Genomic DNA, 23,355 nt, shown 5'->3' with positions numbered 1-23,355 from the left:
TAAAAAATAGTTATGGGAGGCCCTCCCTGGTGGCGCAGCGGGTTAAAGCACAGCACTGAGAATCTGAAGCCACTTCTGCATGAGTTCGATTCCCGCCTGCCGCCTGCCCCGGAGACCACATGGCGAGCCAGACCTCTCCTGACCCGCCCGCTGCTCCCCTCAGCAGTGTACTTCGTCAATCTGCCTGTTCTGCTCCCCACTCTGTCTCTGGTGAAGCCTCTCACCGTCCCTGAGCCTCTGGCCTGTACCCCAGTTCTGTATGAATAAATAAATAAATCTTAAAAAAAAAAATAGTTATGGGACTAATGTCCATAATTTATAATATAAACAGAAAAAATGGAATATAGAATACAATTTATTATAGAACGTATAATATGACATAGCATATTAAAATGCCTGGAAAGACTATTAATAAATTTTATTTCTGAGAAATTGGAGTATGCTTTTGGCTTTTATTTTTAAAGTTTTGTTTAAAATAGTACTGCTAGTAAAAAACCAGAGATATGAGGGGAAATGAAGGCATAAATACTCTTACCTTTTCCCTTCTGCCCCAACAACTTTTTATTTTCTCTCTATAACTTTTTATTTTAAAAATGTTTAACTTCTCAGGAGTTGAAAGTATTGAAAGAATACCTATCTAGTATTCTGCTGGGTTTGCGAGTTACTAATATTCGCTTGTGAAGTAGAATAATAGTATAACACAATTTGGTACAAGAAGATGAAACCTTGAGCAAAACTAAAAAAAAAATACTTTTATGAACCACTTAGGAAAAATAAAACATAAAATGAGATATTATTAGAATATTATTCATATCTTGTATGGTAATGAGAGGCGTTCTGTTAAAAAATTCCTAACCTGGCCCTCCCTGGTGGCACAGTGGGTTAAAGTGAGCTGCAGCTGCTTCACTGCAAATTCAATCCCTGGCCCCAGAGATGACCACATGGCATGGCAGACCTCTTCTGACCTGCCTGCTGCTCCCCTCAGCAGTGTACTTTGTTGATCTGCCTGTTCTGTTCTCCACTCTGTCTCTGGTGAATCCTTTGCTCCTGCACCTCTGGCCTGTACCCCAGTTCTGTATGTATAACTAAATAAATCTTAAAAAAAAGAAATTCCTAACCTATTGAAGATCAACAAACTAAAACCTGGGATTTGCTCTAAAGTATATCAACAGAAAAGGGATTGGACAATATGAATGGCAAAAGGTTAATAATTGTCAAAGTCAAATGGTGGGTTTATGAGAGTACATCATACACTTCTCTCTTTTTATGTATATTTGGTTCATTATTTAAGAGATTCACAATATATAACCATTGATAAAATGCATTTTTAACACAAAAATAAACTAGAAAAGTAAATTATGTGACAATTTATCTGATACTCAAAACTTGTTACTTTCCAGAGTTCTTTTAGTACAGTGTCAAGGTACATGTTTCAGACATTTATATATAAATATGTGTGTTGAGAGTTCTTAGCAAAAATATTTAAAAATTGTTTTATTTTCTGCTTCTGAATCTCTTGAAAACAATAACATTTTAAAGATACTAAGAAATAATCCTCCCTTTACTGTATTAAAAAAATTGTAATCTTTTAAATATGGCAGAAAGCCAGTTATGACAATGGGAAAAGTTCTGTACAAATTACAAAACTGTTTGATTCAAACCACCACTCACAATTGTTGAACACTATTGTTACAATTTCTTGCTTTCAATCAGCTATTGTGTAAACTGTGTGTAATCTTTCCTATGATTACAGCACTAATGCATTACTAGTACTGTTTTACTATGATTCCAAGAGATAAAAACAATGGCCTGCTTCTCTTTTTGATTTGAATCCAGCAGCTGTATTCTGGCCACAGGTGTTGGTAGCTATGATTGTAGTAAAAATATGAAAGTGGTATTAAGGTAAAATTTAAATCTAGAAAAGAAAGTTGACAGATGAGTTGCTGTCAAGTCCTTGCCCTCTTTTTAAGAATGTTTTTAATTTTCTTTGATTTTGGTGTCAATTGATTATTTGCTAGGCTATCCAGTGGTCACAAACTTTTTAACCGGAGGTCAATTTTAGTCATAATCCCAAAATATCTGCTCATAACCCTCTGAATCAGAGCTTCTATAGAAAATAGGAACCAAGCAGTTTGAAAAGATTTGTTAGGTAATTATGAGAACTTTTATTCAAGAGTGACTGCTCTAAGAATGTCAGAATTCTTTAATATAGCTAAGCAAATAATAAAAGCACAGTGATTTTCAGTCTTCTTTTTAAATTGTTACAAAGCAATAAATATCCTATTGGCTGTAACACCTTCCTTAATCTTGTCTCTCTGGAACAACTGAATCACTCAGAGTTGCAGTGGATAGCCATTAAATTGTTTTTTAACAAGCAAGTGATATGATACCTTTGATGTCCTACTTATTAGTAGCATAAGAGTGTCACACCTCAGAATGATTTCAGTGACTCCCCACTTGGTTTCAGTAACTCCCTGATGTAGACAGCCTTATTATACTACTTCATTGGGTGACCTGTTCTTGCCCAACACTACCTGTTACTATTGTATTAACAACTACTCATTTCATCACTTGATATTTTATACACAAAAATTCTCAGTTTCTTTACATTGCCTTTGCTGTAAACCTTACTATAGTCTTCTTCTAATTTATTCCCTCATGTATTTTCTGCTTTCTACTTTTTATTTTGTATTACCTAAACATTGCAGTTTTGACAATTCAAACTTTACATGTAATACTCCTTATATCTTCATAAAACTTACGAAGCTTTATTTTTTTCTCATACAAGTAAAAAAAAAAAACAATTCCTGTTAATAGGAAAAATAATGCAACACAAACATTTAAAATCTAAGAGCTAAACCAAAACAATTTGGTTTTATGCTTTCAGATGTTTTACTCTTTATACTAACACACTCATATTTCTTCCTAGAATAAGATTAGATCAGTCTCCTGCACTTGGTTTCCTTTTCATTTAAAAATATATCTTACTCTTTAAATGGTGCTACACTAGTTGTTGAGTCATAATTTGATTTACTACTCTCTTGATGAATTTTTAGTTTTTAGCTTCTTTTTTTTCTATGTCCTTCTTTTTGTTCTCCTATTCTGTTAACCTTATTACATCTATAGCATAAATACTTTAAAGGATCATAATAATTTGGGTCAGAGAGGACATACACTTGAAATTTTAGAAGACGGGGCTCTCCCTGGTGGCACAGCTGGTTAAAGCACTGCATTATGAAGCTCTCTGAAAACACTGCAGCACGAGTTCAATCCCCAACCAGGGAGCTGACCCACATGGCACAGCAGACCTCTCCTGATCCACCTGCTGCTCCCTTCAGCAGTGTACTGTGTTGATCTGCCTGTTCTGGTCCCCACTCTGTCTCTGGTGAATCTTCTCACCCACCACTCCTCTGGCCTGTACCCCAGTTCTGTAAGCATAAATGAATAAATCTTTAAAAAAAATTTTTTTAGAAGACATTACTGCACTTGCTCCAATATCAGAAGAAAACTGAGGGAGGGCTAACCTAACTAAAATTTCATGCTTTCTTTTTCTGCCTCTCAAGAAATAAGTATTTTGAAAGAAATAAGGATTTTAGATTAGGAGTGAATTTTTAATTTTGGCAAATACTTTTTTGATTGGCGGAGACTGTCACAATCTATTTGGGCTATTATAGCAGAATATCATTCACTTGATAACTTAAGCAACATTTATTTCACAGTTTTGGAGCTTGGAAATCCAAGATCAGAATGTCAGCATAGATGGGTTCTTGATTAAGACCTTTTTCTTGGTTTACAGAGAGCTCTGGTTCCTTCATCTCCTTGTAGGGACTCTAATTACATCATGGGGGCTCTCTGGAACCCAGCCTAACCCTAATTACTTCCCAAAAGGACCTATTTCTAAATACCACATTACATTGGAAATCAGGGTTTCAATATAGAGATTTTGGTGTCATCCAACTATTTATCAGAGTTAGTCATTTACTTTTCTTATTTGACCTAGAGTAAATGAAATCAATGGATTGCTTAATACTTAAATATTATTATAGTTCTATAATAATCTTTATTTGGTCATAATTAAAAAAAATTTTTTTTAAAGATTATTTATTCATACAGAACTGGGGTACAAGCCAGAGATGCAGAGGGTGAGAGGATTCACCAGAGACAGAGCCGAACAGGCAGATCAATGAAGTACACTGCTGAGGGTAGCAGCGGGTAGGTCAGGAGAAGTCTGCCACGCCATGTGGATCTCCTCTGGGGAAGGTAGGGATCGAACTCATGCGGAAGTAACTTAAGCTTCTTAGTGCTGTGCTTTAATCTGCTGCGCCACCAGGGAGGGCCTGGTCATAATTTTTTAAAGCACAGATTGATTTTGTTAATTTATGATTTTGCATTAATATTCACAGGTTATAATGAGCTATTGCTCTTAAATTGATAGTATTTTTTAAAGTGAAAAAAAAAAAAAAAGTCCACTTCCAAAGCCACCTCTGCATGAGTTCGATTCCCGCCTGCCCGCCTGCCCCGGAGGCGACCACATGGCGCGGCAGACCTCTCCTGACCCGCCCGCCGCCCGCTGCTCCCCTCAGCAGTGTGCTTTGTCGTTCTGCCTGTTCTGCTCTCCACTCTGTCTCTGGTGAGGCCTCTGGCCGCCCCTGAGCCTCTGGCGTGTACCCCAGTTCTGTATGCACAAATAAATAAATCTTTAAAAAAAAAAAAGTCCACTTCCTTATACTTTGGTTTAATTTAATCTTGAATCATTTGTTTTTGAAGTCTTTATATAATTCACCTCGACTGCACCTGACTGCCTGCCATATTTGGTAATTTGTTCTGTCAAAAGTAGCTGTTATGGGTTGAATTGTATCTCCACTCTCCTGAATACTAACCTCAGTATCTAGAATGTGTTGAAGTCCTAGCCCTCAGAATCTAAAAAGTGATCTTATTTGGAAATAGGGTCTTCACAGATATGTATGTTTGTAGGTATGTCTGTGTCACTAAGATGAGGTCATACTGGAGTAGGGTGTACCGTTCACCCAGTATTACTGGTATTCTTACAAGACATAGGAAGATAATATGAAGATGGACCCACAGGAAGAAGATAACTCCGTTATGATGGATATAGAGACTGGAGTAATGCAACTGCCATCCAAACATTGATAGTCACCACCAAAAGTAAGAAGGAGCAAGGAAAGATCCTCCCTTAGAAGTTTCAGAGGGAGCATGGGCTTGTTAACATCTTGATTTCATTTTCTAGCTCTGTGAGGAAATAAAATTTGTTGTTTTAAGCCACTGAGTTTATGGTAATTATTTTGGAAACCTGAGGAAACCAATGCAGTATATATAATTTACTCAGGCTTTCAGATTTGTACAACATAAGGGTCATATAAAATATTGTGACTTCTTGATCAGGTTCATTCTTAATTTTTTTCATTGTGAATTTTTTTGATTTGATGATTTTCCCTTTATATTTTGTCAATATGATACCAATGATATTTTTAATCTATTTCCCCAAAGTAGTTCTTCAGTATATTAACAGTATATTTTTTATTTTCTTTATAATTGTGTATTTCTGGTTTTCTTAGAATAAGAAGCCTATCTAATTTTTAAAATTTGTATTCTTTCATTTAATTTTCAATATAAAGTCTTTACAAGAGTGTTAAGTTTTTTTTTGAGTTTAGCTTTTGTTAGATTTCACATTTTTTTTTAAAGATTTATTTATTTTGGACATACAGAACTGGGGTACAGGCCAGAGGCTCAGGGGTGGCGAGAGGCTTCATCAGAGACAGAGTGGGGAGCAGAACAGGCAGATTGACGAAGTACACTGTTGAGGGGAGCAGCGGGCGGGTCAGGAGAGGTCTGCCATGCCATGTGGTCACCTGGGGTGGGTGGGGATCGAACTCATGTGGAAGTGACTTTAAGTTCTCAGCTCAGTGCTTTAACCCGCTGTGCCACCAGGGAGGGCCCAGATTTCACATTTTGAGAAAAATTTTTTTGTCATTATTTACCATATTTTGTTACTGTGTATTGTTGATTTTTCTTATTAACCCAAAATGTTTTTTTAATCTCATTGAGTTCAGTCATTGTGATAGGTTCTATTTTCACCTTATGACCTAGGAATTTTCCTTGTGGCTCAATGAATCAGTTTTCAAAAGAAGCCCATGGATGTTTTAATAGAATGTGTAGATTCTAGTTTTGGGGTATAAATCTTTGTGGTATTTATATGTCTATGGGAGTAATCTTATTAATAATCTTACTTAGTTCCTTTCTCTGAGAGGTTACAAATTGTCTCGTGTGGTCTTACCTGGTCTGTACACACATATTTTGTCTTCTATTGGCCTGAATAATGTTAAAAATTAACAGTAATTAAAAACTTGCCAATACTTAAATTTTCACAGATTTACATATATATAATAGTATATGTTTTATATATTTTATGTATATTTTATATATTTATCTATAATATGTACATATTTTATATATTTTGTATTTCTAGTTTCCTCAGAAGGCCTTATTTCAGCTTATCAAGCATCTGTTCTTGCTTGAACAAATTTTTCCTTTGCCTGGAAGGTTCTACTTTGTCCTAACAGCTCCTTTTCATTTTTCCTGTCTTGTGTATACATTACAGCTTCGCAGAAATCTTCCTTTAGCTTCTCATTAGCGAAAGATGTAAGAATAGAAAATAAACAGATGAAAAGATGCTCAAATTCTGTGGACATTAGGGGAATGCAAATTAAAGTCACACTGAGATGCCATTACACACCTGTAGAATGACTAACATGAAACAGGTTGACTATACTTAGTTTGGCAATATGTGGTGCAAATAGAATCCCCACATACTGCTATGTGTGGTATGTAGATATGTAAGTGGTCATTTAAATGTGGATATGTAAAATGACAAAACCACTTTAAAAAAGTTTGGCAGTTTCTTAAATCTTTAAACATTCACTTAACCAGGCCCTCCCTGGTGGTGCAGCGGGTTAACACTGCACTGAAAATCCAAAGCCGCTTCCGCATGAGTTAGATTCCCGCCTGCCCCGGAGGTGACCACATGGTGTGGCAGACCTCTGCTAACCAGCTGCTCCCCTCAGCAGTGTACTTTGTCGATCTGCCTGTTCTGCTGTGTCTCTGGTGAAGCCTCTCACCGCCCCTGAGCCTCTGGCCTGTACCCCAGTTCCGTATGCACAAATAAATAAATCTTTAAAAAAAAAACACAACAAAAAACAAACAAAAAAAAACCATTCACTTAATCATATAATGCAGCCATTCCACTTCTCATTATTTACCCATGAGTTAAGCAAATGTATGTATAAAATGTATGCATTAATGTTTATAGCAACTTAATAAATGCAAACTACAAAAACCTATCAATACATGAATGAATAAACACATGAATGAATATACCATTAAAATGGAAAACTGTACAATAACAATAAGGACTCAACTATTGATACATGCTCCAATGTGAATGAATCTCAAAATAAGTATGCTGAGTAAAAGATCTCAGATCAAGATGAATGCATATTATCTTAATGCACTTGTGTAAAATTCTTTGAAATTTAAATTAATGTGTAGTGACAGAAAGTGGCTGTGGGAAGGAGGGGCAGGAGGCAGAGATGACAAAAGGGCAAAAGGAGATTATGGGGTAGCATATTTTTTACCCTTATTGTGGTAATGGCTTCATAAGTATATACAAAATTGCTAAAAATTGTAGCCTTTAAATATGTGCATTTTATGGTATGTCAGTTTTATCTCAGTAAAGCTGTTAACAAAAGTCTAAATATATTTATAGACTCCCATTATTGTTACTCCCTAATCTACATTAGTGAGGAATTTTCTGAATCCATAGGCAAATCCTTCTTGTTGGGCTGTTGTCTACAGTATTTCTGTGAGCCCCGTGGCGTCTAATGAATGGTATGCTTCCAGTTCTTTTCTGCAGAAGTTTCCTCATTCCAGGACATAAAATAAGCCCAGAACAACTATCAGATGGTTTGTATCTTTTACAGGGGGTGAAAAGGTGGGAGAAGGGGTGAAGAAGGTATAAGACACACTCACCCTGGCCAGCTATCAGTCACAGTGCAGCTACTTGGCAGTTGTGTTCTGCTCTACTACTGTGGATCATGTCAATCAAATGACAGTTTTTTTGATGCCTCAGGTAGAGAAGATAGAAAACCAGACAGATAACCACAGAGTCCCTTACTTTCCAAAAGATAGTTATCAACTTTCAGAGTGGTATCCTTTGGAGGTTTGCTTAATAGGCTAGAGGTAAGAGTAAAACATCAATCTCTCTTTTATTTGAAAGTGATTTTGACAGCTTTTTCTAAAGAAATCTCTGCTTCTTGGCTTTTACTCCTTATTAGAGTTTTCGAAATCTTCCGTATTTCTATTCTTAAAAAAAAAAAAAAATTGAAGGTGGGTGATCAGCTAAGTTGTAAAGCTGCTTTTAATTAATTAATTAATAAATTAATTTTGTCACTTCCTTGGAGGTCTTGTTTACGTAAAGTAGAACTTCATTTATAGATAGTGCCTTTTAGCCTTGGCTGAACATGAGACAGGGGTTTGTGAATCATGTAATATGCTGTTAACAGGGCTTTTTCTGAATTCTGATTGAGTGAAAATTGTATTTTGCTCGAGATTAGTGAAATTGTAGAACTTTTACTTTCATTTTGTCCTTCATGGTATTGGATCTGTATTCTTACATACAATTGGGAACTGTAGCCATTTCCTAGTTTAATAATAATAGGTGATATTGTCTATTATTATTTTTTTCTTTTATACATATTTGCACATTTTAGGGAAGAAAATAAATGTGCATTTTCTGCCTCTCCCTTCTACTCCAAAAACCTTGAATCTCATTGTTCAGTCATTCATTCTTTTATTTCTCTATTCCAACCTTGCTGACTACCATCTTTTCTAAACTGTAGAATTTCTTGGTAATAATTGTTCTCTTATTGATTGTTTTATTCTTTTGCATCTAACTTGTTTTAAATTCCTAGTGGAATTAACTTGGTTTTTATATTCTTTATATGGAAGAGTAAAAAAGGGTTATTATCTTTGATATCTCCCAGCCAGGAAGTTTTAGGATTCTTAAAATTCCTTTGGTAGATGTAGGGTGGAATGTGTCAGAATTAACATGGTTGGCCAGTGTCATGTGACATGTTGATAACAGTAAAGATTAGAACATTGTATTTATTAACTCCATTCTGTTCTCTAGATGTTAGACATTTTAACATTTTATTTTTATGAAGGAATGTTGTCCTACTATTGCCTGGCTCCTGTAATTGGTTTATTATGCTGGAATAGTGGGTAATGCAGGAATTGTGATTTTTATTTACTAAAATTCTCATTTTACTAGGTGTTTCATGTTCTCTGCTTTATATAATTCAAAGGTGAGTTATCAAAATAATAAATGGATCAGAAATAATCAATAAATTTACTCGAATTCCAGGCTAATTGATTAATTCTGGGTATATATTCTTTTTCTTTTTTTTAACTGTAGGCTACAAAAGTATAATTTGAATGATGAAAGAGGAGTGTTGGGAATATTTGTTGTGTAATGAACTAATCTATTCTTATGACATAGACCTGACTCTGGAAACTAAAATATTTAAGACATACCAGAATGATGTCAGTGAAATAGAAAGAGAAACATTAGACATCAGTGCTATCGTTTTTTTTTTTTTCTTTTTAAGATTTATTTTTATTTACATATACATACAAGAACTGGGGTGTAGGCCAGAGGTGTGGAGTGGGGAGAGGGTAACAAGATTCACCAAGAGAGTGGGGAGCAGAACTGGCAGATCTACTGAAATACATTGCTGAGAGGAAGCAGTGGGATAGCTTCTTGGCTTGGGATCAAACTCTTGCTGCAATGGCTGGCTTAGCTTGGTATCGCTGGGCCTTAACCCCTTCACCACCAGGGAGGTCCAGTGCTATCTTTTTGCCTTCCTTTCACTACTACTTGTTGCCCGTTAACAGTTTTAATAATAGGGAAACTTTGAGATATTTTTTTTTATGATCAGCATAATTCAAAGATCATGTGTTTGAGTGTAATAACCAATGACCAAAAGAAGGAAAGGCAGCATAGTTAGTTTTTTCACCCCCAAGTGAACATTGTAGTAGAAAGATCATTCCAGATGGTTCACTGAAAGATTTTCCTATAATAATTTATTCCAGACAAGGAAATTCCTCTTAAATAAGGACACATTTTTGTGGCATGACAATTTTTTTTTCTAGGAAAACAAATATATGTTAGTTTGTAAATCGCTTTAGTATTTCATAATTAAGTAGTAAGAAACATTTTTAGACTGAAAGCTATGGTGGATGGATTCTGACTGGAATGGGGTTCTTTTTCTTTTTCCTCAATCATTGGTCTTCTTCTCCCAATTTCTGGGCTGTTTCATTTTTTTTTCCCCTGCTATTTACTTGGAGATGTCTCAGATCTTTCTTGAGTAATTTTGCTTTTTGTTCATGGTCAGAATGAGTGTATTTCCTGACCATATTACCATACCTTTTTCAGCTTACAATATTTAGGTCTGGTTAAATATAAAGCACTTTTTTGTATAAAGCATTTCATTCCTTTAATAATGAAAATTAGAATAATTCATAGGGGCCTTTAAAATATGTATATACAGTAAATAAAGTCAGTAACTTTTCCTTTATACCAGTAGGCAGATAGAAACATTGTGTGTGTGTGTTGGGGTGTGTGTGTGTGTGGGGGGGCAAATACTATTTAAATTAATAACAAAAAATATGAAATAAATAGAATGAAGTCAATAAAAAATATGTGGGTGTTTGTAATTATAAAACAACTATAAAACCATGACAAAAAGGGAGATACAACATTACAAAAATATATTTTTTTGGTAAATTTATAAATTTATATGTGGTGTTTGTTAGTCATTAGTAAATGCTAGTAAACCTCGGAGAACATTTTGAAAAATAGAAGCAATGAGACTGATGTCCTCTATTAGATTTTAAAATGTATTATTGGAGTACTGAGATGAAATTGTGTACTCTGGAGCCCAGTACTGAGAAATGAAAGGAATAGCAGTTTCAAATGTATGTTATAGTTTGGAGTATGATAAAGGCAATAAAAATCTTAGGGAAAAGGATTCTTATTTGAGAAATAACGAGGGGAAGCTTGCTCACTATCTTGTGAAAAATAGGTGGGATATGTGGACTTTCCCAGAAAGAGTTTTAGGTGGAATAGTAATTTGGATTTTAAAATGAAAGCTACACATGCACTTATGGACAGTATACATAAAATACACATTTAGTAGGGATTAGGACAGTTTTTTTTTTTAGGACAAATCCCTTAAAAATAGATTTAACTAGGCCCTCCCTGGTGGCGCAGCGGGTTAAAGCACAGAACTGAGAATCTAAAGCCGCTTCCGCATGAGTTGGATCCTCGTCTGCCCAGGAGGTGACCACATGGCGTGGCAGACCTCTCCTGGCCCGCCAGCTGCTCCCCTCAGCAGTGTACTTCGTCAATCTGCCTGTTCTGCCCCCCGCTCTGTCTCTGGTGAAGTCTCTCACCCTCCGCATCTCTGCCTGTACCCCAGTTCTGTATGAATAAATAAATAAATCTTTGAAAAAAATAGATTTAACTATATAAAACATTGCCCTTCCATAATAAAAGATGGAGAAATATTTGGAAGATATTAAAGAAGTTTCAAAGCCTATGTATTTAGAGGGCTCTTAAAAATGTCCTGCAGGAGCTTTTGGACTGGGGAACAGATTGAAACCTAGGAAAGATGGGATGCTCTTATTTATTTATTTGTTTATTTGTCTGTCTATCTATCTAGATATTATTTATTTGTACATACAGAACTGGGGTACAGGCCGGACGTGCAGTGGCAGTGAGAGGCTTCACCAGAGACAGAGTGGGGAAAAGGATAGGCAGATCAATGAAGTGCACAGCTGAGGGGAGCAGTGAGTGAGACAGGAGAGGTCTGTGGTGCCATTGTGGCTCACACCCGGGCCAGGGATCAAACTTGCACTGAAACAGCAGTGGCTAGCTTGCAGTGCCGCATACTAACCCACCAGGGAGGGCCACTTTATTATTTTTTTCTTGAGCCCTTATTTGACAACCATGAACATTTATAGGGGACATATACACAACTCCTCTTAATATCTTAATGGTTAATTGTAATATGAATTTCTAATAGTTCTTTAGAGGGTAGTTATGACTTCCACCTTAAAGTCATCTTTATGTAAGGATAATTATGTCTTATTGGTGATCTTGACTGCCCTAGTTTTACAGTTTAGATTGTATCACCTTGTGACAGAGTCCTAGATTATTAATTACATTTTTTAAAAGGATTTATTTATTTATTTGTACAGAACTGGGGTACAGGCCAGAAATGCGGAGCGTGAGAGGATTCACTAGAGATAGAGTGGGGAGCAGAACAGGCAGATTGATGAAGTACACTGCTGAGGGTAGCAGTGGGCAGGCCAAGCGAGGCCTGCTGCACCATGTAGATCTCCTCCTGGTTTGGATCTATCTCATGCGGAATTGGCTTAAGCTTCTTAGTGCAGTGCTTTAACCCCCTGCGACACCAGGGAGGGCCTATTAATTACATTTTAAGGATATTGTCAGGTTTGGAAGTAGTTGCTTTGTTTCGTTTTTCTTTCAGTCTCAAATTGATGGGTAAAGTAATTCTTTATCACACTTACTGTTTCTTTCAAATAATTTTCTTATGTAAAGAAAATGTAATGTTCATTTCATACATACTATTAAGTTATTTTAATGGATAATCGTGTAAAAGTACTAGCTTAAAAGTTTGTTTCTCTGCCAGGGTTTGCAATTATCTGGGTGGGAAGAGTTCTATTTTTGTGCTTCTCATAGAGCTTTATTTAATTCACTGTGATTAAAAATGTCTCAGTGTTAATATTTGCTGCTAAATTTTTTTTCCTATTCTAGTTTTGTGTTTTAACTTAACTATTCCCTGGGTTGATCATAAAAAAACTGGTATGAATAAATAAAAGGATGAAACTATTATTAATAAAAATAGACTATTTCTGAGTTTCAGGCTTCTTCAATTTCTTAAGGTCCAGTCATTGAGGGCAAAATTCTAAAAATTATTTTCTTATATATCTATATTTCATATATGAGAATTTTCACTCATGTTCTTGCATATTTTTTAATGTTATTATATTTGATATTCATAAGGAATCAACAAACTTTATGTAAAGGGGTAAATAGTAATAAATATTTTATACTTTTGGGCCATCTGGTCTCTCTTAACTACTCAGCTCTTCTATTAATATTGCATGGAAGCTGCTTTGGCAAAATGTAAATGAATGAGCTGTTTCCATAAAACTTTATTTATGGACACTGAAATTTGAATTTAATGTAATTTCATGTGTCATACATTTTCTTGAATGTAAAGATGTAAAAACATTTTTTAAAAAATATTTATTTATTTATGCATACAGAACTGGGGTACAGGCCAGAGGTGCAGGGGCGGTGAGAGGACCCACCATAGACAGAGTGGGGAGCAGAACAGTCTGATTGATGAAGTATATTGCTGAGGGGGCAGTGGGCGGTCCAGGAGAGATCTGCTGTGCCATGTGGATCACCTCTGGGGCAGGGGTTGAACTCATGCTGAAGTGGCTTTAGCTTCTTAGTGCTGTGCTTTAACCCTCTGTGCCACTAGGGAGGGCCCTATAAAAACATTTTAATTCAGTGTTCAGTAATAAGTTCTGGCTGGAGTTGACTGGATGCTATAGTTTACTGTGAGATTTGCTGACTGATGTCTTTTTAAATATTTTCAAAAATATGTTACATTTTGCTACTTGTTTTCTTGTGTAACTTAAATTTTAATATAATAAAAATTATAAAAAATTATAATTGTTTATTATTACAGTTTAAGCTATACAGGGTTAAGGTTTAAAATAATGGCTACTTTTAACAACCTTGTGTATTTATAAAAGTTATGCTCAGTAAATGTTTCAGGGATTTTGAAAGAGATAGTAATGCTATCCAATATTTGAAGGACTGTTGTATTGTTTTATTTCACTTATTTATTCATTTATTAAATATGTTCCAGTTTGGTTCACATCCACTAATGAATAGAAATAATAGGTGGTACAATTCATCTAAGTATGCAGGGGTAAGAGAAAGGAGAAAGCAGTGTGTTTATCATTTACACTTAGAGTCCTCTGTTAATTATCATTTACACTTAGAGTCCTCTGTTTTCATATATTCAGATTCTGAAAGTTTATCTTGAAGATTCTTCAACATTTCACTTCAAACAATATTTGTCTTTGGTCACCTAAGGTATGTCGTAGTATATAATATGGTCAGTGATATAGTTATTTAATTTTTATAACCCTTTAAAATAGATATTTCTTTCCTCATTTTATAAAAAATAAATTTACATAAAACAGATTAAGTTACTTGAGCTGTGAAGCTCAATATAGTATTTTTCTTTATATACTAAGAAATATTCAGTAAACAACAAGAGGCCTTATTTTTTAGATACTTAATTGCTGCAAGTTTCCACATACACCTGACCAAAGACAAATTTTTTTGAGGTGATATGTTGAATTGAAGGATCTCCAAGATAAACCTTTAGAATCTTTGAATATATTTTTTAAATGATAATTAAAATCCATTTCCCTCATTAAAAAAAAAGATTTATTTATTTATGCATATAAGAACTGTTACAGGCCACAGGTGAGGGGGTGGAGCGTTGAGAGGATTTACCAGGGAGCAGAACAGGCAGACTGACAGAAATACACTGCTGAAGGGGAGCAGCAGGCGAGACAAGAGAGATAGGAGAGGTCTGCTGTCCTGTGAGTCAGCGAGGGATCCAGCTATTGCTGTGGTGGCTGAGAATAGCTTCACAGAGCTGCGCTTTAACTCCTTGGAACACCAAGGGGGGCCCCATTCCCCTCTTTTTTGTACATAATTTTTACCTCTATTTAAAAGTGGTGTTTCACAAAAGTAAAGTAGTACAGTTGCACAGCGAATGAAATAAAATTGAGGAATGCACATGAAGTTTCAATTAAACTGTATGCTTGCAGAAACAGGTGATTAACTGTTCATTTCAATTAATTTGTTTGAAAGAGATGAAAGACTGAGTTTGGTGGAATTAAATAAAGTTAAAAGTGCAAGTGAAGACATTTTCTGACATTAAATAATTTGGAGTTTCATCCTTGACTCAACATTTTGAGTATCCTGCTTTAGGGAGCTAAGACTAGAAAAAGCAGGGAATGATGATAGAGATATGCATGAGGAGTTTTAGGGGCACTGGAGGAGTATGGGACCAGCCTTTCTTGACTGGGAGGGTGATATCTACACTTACTTCTATATATATATATACAGACACACATTAGGGTTTTATACTTATGCATGCATCAACATTTCTCCATTTCTCCCTCCCACAACCTCTTACCCCCCTCCACAAAATTGGCCTCATACTGAAATGGGCTATAAGGAGAGCTATAGCCATCCAAATGACAGTGGCCAATAGAGAGGGGGCACTCTTTGTGGGCTCTTCACTGGTGCACAAAATGCAAGAGCACTCAGACACAGGGAACACAATGGGGTTTACATAACAAAAGGGAAAAAACAAAGCATCTGTAAACCACAAGTGGCTGGCTGTCTCATCCTAGTTATTGTCCATGGAGTGCAAAAGTCCTGAACAAAGCTATTCATCTTATATGGTGATGTCCGGTCAACGAGGGCATGGGGCCTGTGGCAAGAGGTGGGCTAGGTTCCAGCTCACTGCAGCTGGAGGTGCTCAGAGGCAGGGCGGCTGAGATGATGCGGCAGCAGCCCACAGCCAGTCTGAAGGTTGGATGGTCTCCTCAGGGCGTGATGCCACCAGACAGTTAACAGCTCTCACACGTGACCTGGACACAGTGTGTCAGTCACTAGTCAACAGTGCTAGGCAGCACTGGCCAGTGGTGCTGGTCACCTGATCACTAACTCTTTGTGAGTTGTTGGCCCATGCCAACAGCAAACAACTCCGAGACACCAGGCCCGAAACCTGGTGCTCCTTTCAGGTGTCAGAGGCAAGCTGAGGCAGGCAGCGGTCCCAGCTTCTGCAGAACTCTTTGGTCTCTCCACGAAGCTTTTCAGCTTCTCTTCCTCCCTGGAGGTGTGCTGCTGGATGTGTCTGAGTGTCCAGTTTGAGTGAGCACTGTCCAGTCCAAGCGAGTGAGTCTGTCTGAACAAACAGTGAGAGTGCTGCAGGCTCTGTGAGTGTGCCTCAACTTTCCAGAGTCGGAGCAAATCCTGTCCAAAGGAACTCTGAGCAAGTCTCCAAGAGCCCAAGAGTGCAGCACTTCAGGCCCTTTAAACTGGTGTCTGAGCTGGCTCCTGCTGTGCCTTATAAACTCTTTTCAGAGTCTCTCACAAACCAGTCTGAGTGGACCCGTTTCAGTCTGATTGGACCATTTACCAGTCAGCTAACATCTTGCACCTGATTAGTCCATTCCATTACCCAAATCCTCTGGTGTCTCTACTGCCTGTAGCTGTAGGTCGCACAGTACATGAGCTGTCAGTATGGGGTCCCATGTCCTGGGGTGACATGGTTGGAGAACCTGTGCTGTCAGCCATTACTGCTGGCCTGTGCCAGCAGCCTGAGCCCCATTGGGGCCTCTAGTGGTGGGTGCTGCCGTTTGCATTGTCTGGAAGTAGTGAAGGGCCTCATGTTTTAATACTGTATGTTTTTGTAACTTGATTTCCCTCCTCTTCTCAGGTAGTAGTCTGTCATATATATTGTTGTCATGAAGTAAATAGAGATCAATTTTATGTAAAGACTTGATGCCACACATAATGGGATTGATACACCATTGTTTCCTATTGCTCCACCTTACAGGTTTCTAATTTATTGCAAACAGCTGATATCCATGTACCCACATCTTTGTTTTCATTTGTGATTTAAATTTTATCTGATGAATAGCAGTAGGCAGATGAAGGACGTGAGGGAAAGTGGGCTTTTTTTAGACTCAAGAACAATATGTATTCTGAAAAACAGATGAAGAAAATGACAAACTTTTGGTTAGGGGAGAAGCATTTCTGTTTCTACACTGTGGAAGTTTAGCACCTCCTGCTTTTTTTTTTGATTCAGAATTTTATTGATTTGCCATATGCTTACACCTATTTTTCTTGAACTGAATGCTAGCATATTTCATTTTATGCAATAGATATTGCTTTACTGAATGTTTTATAGTTATATAATTTTCTTCTTTTGGCGATCAGAAATGTTTTTCTATAGATGTTACCAGATGGAGAAGTAGAATCACGAGCTGATAAAAATGATTATTTAGAGGTGATTTGGGATTAAGTGGGTCATTCTGTATGTTTACTGATTAGGTATGAAATAGATATTAAGTAGCATAGATGACAAAGTAGAGGTATGCATTTTGTTATGTATTACTCTTTAAGGTCTTAGTATCCTTTAAAAGTTTTATTTGTTACTGTTTTATTCTAAAGTTTCTTTGTATTAGGGCATCAAGTGCTAATTAAGTAGTAGTATAATTTTAGCATTTCCATTAGTAAGAGTAACTGCTGATTTCTTAAAATTACATTGGAAACAATGGTACATTAAACAAGGGTTTATTTCTGAGTTATTTCTAAATGTAAAAGCTTTACTTTTTGGTTGCTAGGCTCTTTTGCTGTTTAGTTCCATGTGCTTTGTTAAACAGATAATCTGAATCTTTGTGAGGCTCAACTTTCAAAATTTCTTACTCGTTAATACAAGGCATATGTTAAATAGCTCATTAATTTGATTGCTATGGGTGCTTTGAGTAAATCAGCCTAATATATACTCAAATTACCTTAAACAATAATTGCATTACTTAATGTATTGCATGGTTGTATGAAGTAGGAAGTGCTCATATTTATCTCAAGGTAATCATTACATGAAATATATTTTTTTGAAGCATTCATATCTTTTTTATCTAGTTATTTTTCAAGATGTATTAAAGTATATAGATTTAAATGCACACATTAATTTTATTGTAATTTCTTTTTAGGGCTGCTTTGGAAGAAGTAGAAGGAGATGTGGCAGAATTGGAACTAAAGCTTGATAAGGTAAATTTAATTTAACTTTTTAAAACATTAATTCTCATTTTTCATATATAATGAAAAAAAATATATTTTTTCATATATAATTCTCATTTTCATATATTATTCATATTTAAAAAATTATTTTATTTATTTTTATTTTATTTTTTAAAATAATAGTTTATTTTTACATATTTTTTTGCATTTTTCCATCTCAGTTGCAATCCCCTTGGGTTTCCCATCACCAAATCACCCATGTGCCATTACCATAGTCCAGTGCACTTCCCTCCCCCCACTGTTTTTGATCCCATTCCCCACTCCATCCCATAACATGTCTCTGGTTTATAGCCATTCATTATTATTATTTTTTAATACAGTATCTTTTTAAAAGTTTTGTAATAATCCTGTGAAGTATGTAGGAAGAGTGATCTTATTTCCATTTTATAAATGAGGATACCAAATCTCAGAAAGTAAAAGGGGTTTACTTCAAATGACTGAATTAGAATTGATAAAAAACAGGGTTAGAACCCATATGCTTGATCTAAATTCAGTGTTTTTGGTAACCAGTGTACTTTTGGGTTATGGTGGGAGAGCACATGCCACTTGGAAATTTCTCAGGAAGCACCCACAAGCTTCCAGACAAGTGTTTTTAAAAATTAATTATTATAATTTTTGGCAAGGATATTATTTTCAAAAGTATTGTTTTAAAATATTTTATTTTCTATGTAAACTTATATTGATATTCTACCTTGGTATTATATCCATTTTTGAGCACTTTTTGAAACAGTTTTTAATCCCTTGAAATAGGCAACAGATGGTGTGGCTTTGCTTTTCTGGTACATTTATGAGAATATATAGAAGGACAAGATTTTCTAAAGAATCAGAGTAGTAGAATAAGGATATTTATTTTCTTTGGCTAGAACTGCATCTAAAATCATTAAATACTTTGTATGTGGGAAGATCTCAGAATTTATAAAGTATTGAAACAAATGGACTCCATTAACTCCCTGTGACTCTATTATGGGGAGCATAGAGAAGAGAGCCTATGAGGAGCAAGAAATAGTTATAATCGAAGGTGGTGGCATTGAAGGACTAGTGGAACCGGAGGGGTTGCCTAAGACTAGTTTGTGATTTCACAACTTTGTTCAGGAACTGCTAAATCACGCCAACAAGTTAAACTAGCTTGATGACTTAGCTTGTATTTATTTTGCTTATAATACATGCCACTAGTAGTTCAAGTCTTTCTGGTGGGTAGTGCTTTATCAGTTGAATTTCTTTATAATAAAAATTTTTTTATTCTGCCAAATATTCTGGGAGCATCATAGTTGCCATCTAGCTATAGTTTCCAAATCTGTTGCATCTGAATCTGTTGTAGCTCCAGTACTATCAGACTTAGGTTCTTTTTCTGCATGACATTGTTTCTTTCATGTTTTTCCATAAAAATTGTTACAATATTATTGTAATTTTTGTTGTGACATAGCCTTTTAGCAAAGAGTTCAAAACCAAGAGTAAGGTTAAATACCTTTGACTCTGTCTCTAATGCTTTTAATAAGCTCTCTGGTCTTGGGCAAGTAACTTAAAGCTCCTATGCCTCAGTTTCTGCATATCCAAAGTGTAGAAAATGAGCATCGTTCTTATATGGTTATTATGAAAATAAGCTGTGTTAACATGTTTCAGTGCTTAGCATTGTACTTAGCAAATGATAAGTTCTAAAGTAATGTTAAAAATGATATATCTTCAACGGACTTTTAGCTTCTTGAAACCAGAGGCTATATTTAAGAGAATAAAAGAAAAACCTCTTTTGTTGTGTGTTTACTATATATCAGGTCCTGTGTTTTACTTATATTAATCTCCAGTCTTCATAGTAACATGACAGAGTTGGTTTTATACCCAATTTTACATGAATAAACGTAAGAGGATATTTCTCAAGAAGTCGAGAAATAAGTTTTCTGGCATAGTGCCTGTGACATAACTACAGTTTATTAAACAACTGTTGAATGAATTAAAGATACTACTTTGATAAATTTTGACTGATTTGACATTTATTCATTTTTAGTTTTAGGTAAAAATCTTCCCTCTCTGTAAACTTATGTTAATCAGCTAAACCCCAGTCATCAGTATCATCTAATAAGGATTTAACAAATAGCATCCATTACCAAGCCATTCCTTTCTTCTAAATAACTGCAGTGTATATGTGGTTTAATTTTGTGACCCTTTTATTTTCTAACTTCCGGGTAGTAACCTCTATTCTGATTCTGTATATGTTTTCATGGCCAAAATTCTATGCCTTCACCACTGAATGTTTTAATCTCTGAAATCTGGAATGCTGATATCTTACTTTCTGACTTGAGTCTCTAGTCTTTCCTGTTTTCATCTTCACTCCTTACAGCTTTTGTTCTTCAATTTATCTAGAGCTTGTCTTTCAATCTATCCATTTCTGCTATTTCAGCACCCTTTTAAATTCATTTGCCTCTTAATATACTTTTCTTTTTGGTAATTTGAGGTAAAACTCACCCAGCCCAAAAGTCATCTTTTGAAAATATGCGGTTCAGTGGTTTTTGATTTATTCAGAGGGCTCTCCAGCCATCACCACTTTTTAATTCCAGAAGAAACACTGTACTTTGTTAGTAGTCTTTCTTTTCCCCTGTATCCTCTGGTAACCATTAATTTACTTTCTGTCTATGTATTTGCATATTCTGGGTATTTTATATAAATGGAGTCATGCAGTATTTGGTCTTCAGTTTCTTTCACCGAGGATAATATTTTTCAGGTTCATCTATGTTGTAAGATAGTCTAATGTTTCCTTTTAATGGATGAATTAATATGTCACTTAAGGGACGTGCCACATTTTATTTGTTCATTTATTGATTAAAGGACATTCTGCTTTGGCTAATATGAATAATACTGCTATGAATCGTTTCACTCTGCTCTTAATTTTATTATGTCATTTCTTTATAGGTTTATAGAACTTTTACTATTAAGTCTAGCCATCTATATATTTTTTGCCCTATTTCTGGGTCATAAAACTTTATAGAAAGTACACTATTAAAGTTGGTGAAACTAATTGGTGGGGCTAGAGCTATTCATTCCTGGACTTCTTGATACAAAGCAGTTTTTCCAAGACTTAATAAGGTAATTTGTTATTTTTAGCAGGTCTTGTACTTTACTGTTTTGTCAAGACTGACCACTTTGTTCTTCCTTCTTATTAGATGACATTGACTCTCTCTTTTCGTGGGAGTACCTTTATTTCTAGCTTTTAATTAGAAACAGCAGAATCTGCCTCATCTTTTGTTTTTTCTCCCTTTGAATGATAAAGTACCCCTTTTCCTGTGTAATTCAAAATTCTTAATTCCTCAGGACGTTGCTCCTCCCCCCCCTTTTAAGTCACTGAGTTATTTTTATTTTGCACACAATACCCATACCCATGGGGATCTTGCTATGGGCACCTTGGTGATTTCAATATGACATCATGTGGCTCCAGACACTTGGTGGAAAGTGAAATGACAACAATTTGGACCACTCGTGATACAGAACTAGGTTGACAACAGGAGTCAAGATAGTCAAGTTTGGCTTCCACAGCCACTCTGAGGAAGCTGTAAGAACATCACATGGGTGGGAGAGGTCCTGCCAGGGTGGACTGGGGATCTTAAGTGCCAGTGTACATCAGGAGCAGAGGGAGGTCTTAGTAAACACTAGTGTGTGAAGGGCTAGGGGTTGTACTCCTAAACTCATTGACTAGGTGATTTCTGAAGTTTCTGCTAGAAATTGCCTCGTTTTTCAATTCTGAGGATCTTGGCAAAACGCATAGCTCAGCAAGGTACACCAGTCTTGATCTACCCTGTCTAGATCTGCCTCACCACTAGGTGAGTGATGAAGGTGTCCTCAGTCCCTGGAGTGATGAAACACCATGACACCCCAGCCACTGGGCAACCAACTTGCATGCCTGCAACGACTTGGTCATGGAACCATTCTGGTTCACTGCAGGACTGGGTGGCGGCAGGACTTTTCACTAACAGCTTTGGAAATTCATTTTGGGTTGCTCAGTACTAGGAGTTCCCCATTACCTGGATTCCTGCACTGCAGTGAACTTATTCCCTGCTTCCTAGTCATCCTGAGTGAAGGGGTCTTCGGTAGATGCTACTGGTTAGGGTAGTTTTTGATAAAAGACTTTTATAGCCTGCTCAGCTTGTGAGGTGTGATTACCTGCTAGGGTTGTAGAAGGTACCTTGAAGTCCGGGTTTTACTTACCTTGTGGGAAGGACTCAGATGCAGCCACATCTATGCCCGTGAGGACCTTGCCAGTATAGCTGACTTTACCACTGCTGTTCCAGTGGTGTTCTTCAGCAGTTCCATCTCCAGGATGTTGAGAGTAAACCTGACTTTGTCCTTGCACTGATGTCATTTTGTTGGTATTTCTCCTTGATGACTTCTTCAGGAAATGGTAAATCTCCACTTCAGTATGCATGGCTTCTTTGAAGTTTGCTGTCCCAACTGGAAGAATCATCAACTCTGTGTTGCCAGCTTGTTGCCAGTGTGAGAGCCACCATTGATGACATTGAAAGTGGGAAACCAGAAACAATTAGTTCAGAATTTCCAGCAATATGGAAGTAATGTAGGGACACCACATTCTCAACAGCTTCAGCATTGCAGACTGACTGGGACGCTCCAAGAATGCTGTTGGCACCAAATTTAGATTCCTTTTCGGTTCACTCACCTTGATTATTATTAGATTGTCAATCTTCTAGTAAGATTGATGTAGCCTCTTATGAGGTGCAGAGATCAATCTTAATAATGGAATTCCTATGAGAGTAAAGGGTCTCTCTGGCATGGACTTTGACAATAGACACAGCGATTATTTGACCACAGATATGAAATAAAGCAAAGGGCAAGCAGTTGTCTGCTGAGTCCCCTGAGCGCTAGGAATTTGCTGTAGTTATCTCTCTCCTTTAAGCTTCTGTTAAGTTTCACTTGAACAGAAACCAAACCAAACCAAACCAAAAACAAACAACAATAAGAAAAACCTGGGCAGCAAGAGTACAAAATTCTTACTGTGGTATAGAATGTTCCTGTAATATATTCTGTATCATATATTTTGGGAACCAATAATCAGTTTGCCTGCATTTGTAGTTCATAACTCACTGTTATCTGGCTACAGACTCCTAGTCAGGGATGCTGATGACTGTCACCAAACTTATTTTTTTTGGAAAATCTTGACCTTTATGAATTTTCCATTTAATCATCATATAATTATTGATACTATGTTTTTTCTTGACTTTGGTGGAATTTTTCTGTTGCCTTTCTCTTTAATTCTTGATGGGGCCCTCACTTTACAGCTTTTT

General features: G+C 36.2%; 1 protein-coding gene across 5 annotated transcripts in view; it reads left to right on the top strand.

The window, feature by feature from the left end:
• Positions 1-23,355, top strand: part of ACAP2 (ArfGAP with coiled-coil, ankyrin repeat and PH domains 2) — a 97,511-nt gene that overhangs the window by 17,100 nt on the left and 57,056 nt on the right. For all 5 annotated transcript variants that reach the window (XM_012733537.1, XM_004675112.2, XM_012733541.1 and 2 more), the window contains exon 2: positions 17,986-18,043. In XM_012733537.1, coding sequence (XP_012588991.1) covers positions 17,986-18,043 — 58 coding nt within the window. The remainder of the gene's footprint in view (positions 1-17,985; positions 18,044-23,355) is intronic.

Source organism: Condylura cristata, unplaced genomic scaffold (genome assembly GCF_000260355.1).
Source record: "Condylura cristata isolate star-nosed mole 26May11 unplaced genomic scaffold, ConCri1.0 scaffold00003, whole genome shotgun sequence".
Classification (NCBI taxonomy): Eukaryota; Metazoa; Chordata; class Mammalia; order Eulipotyphla; family Talpidae; genus Condylura; species Condylura cristata.
Note: the sequence above shows the minus strand (reverse complement) of the source record. Positions and strands in the feature narration are given on the sequence as shown.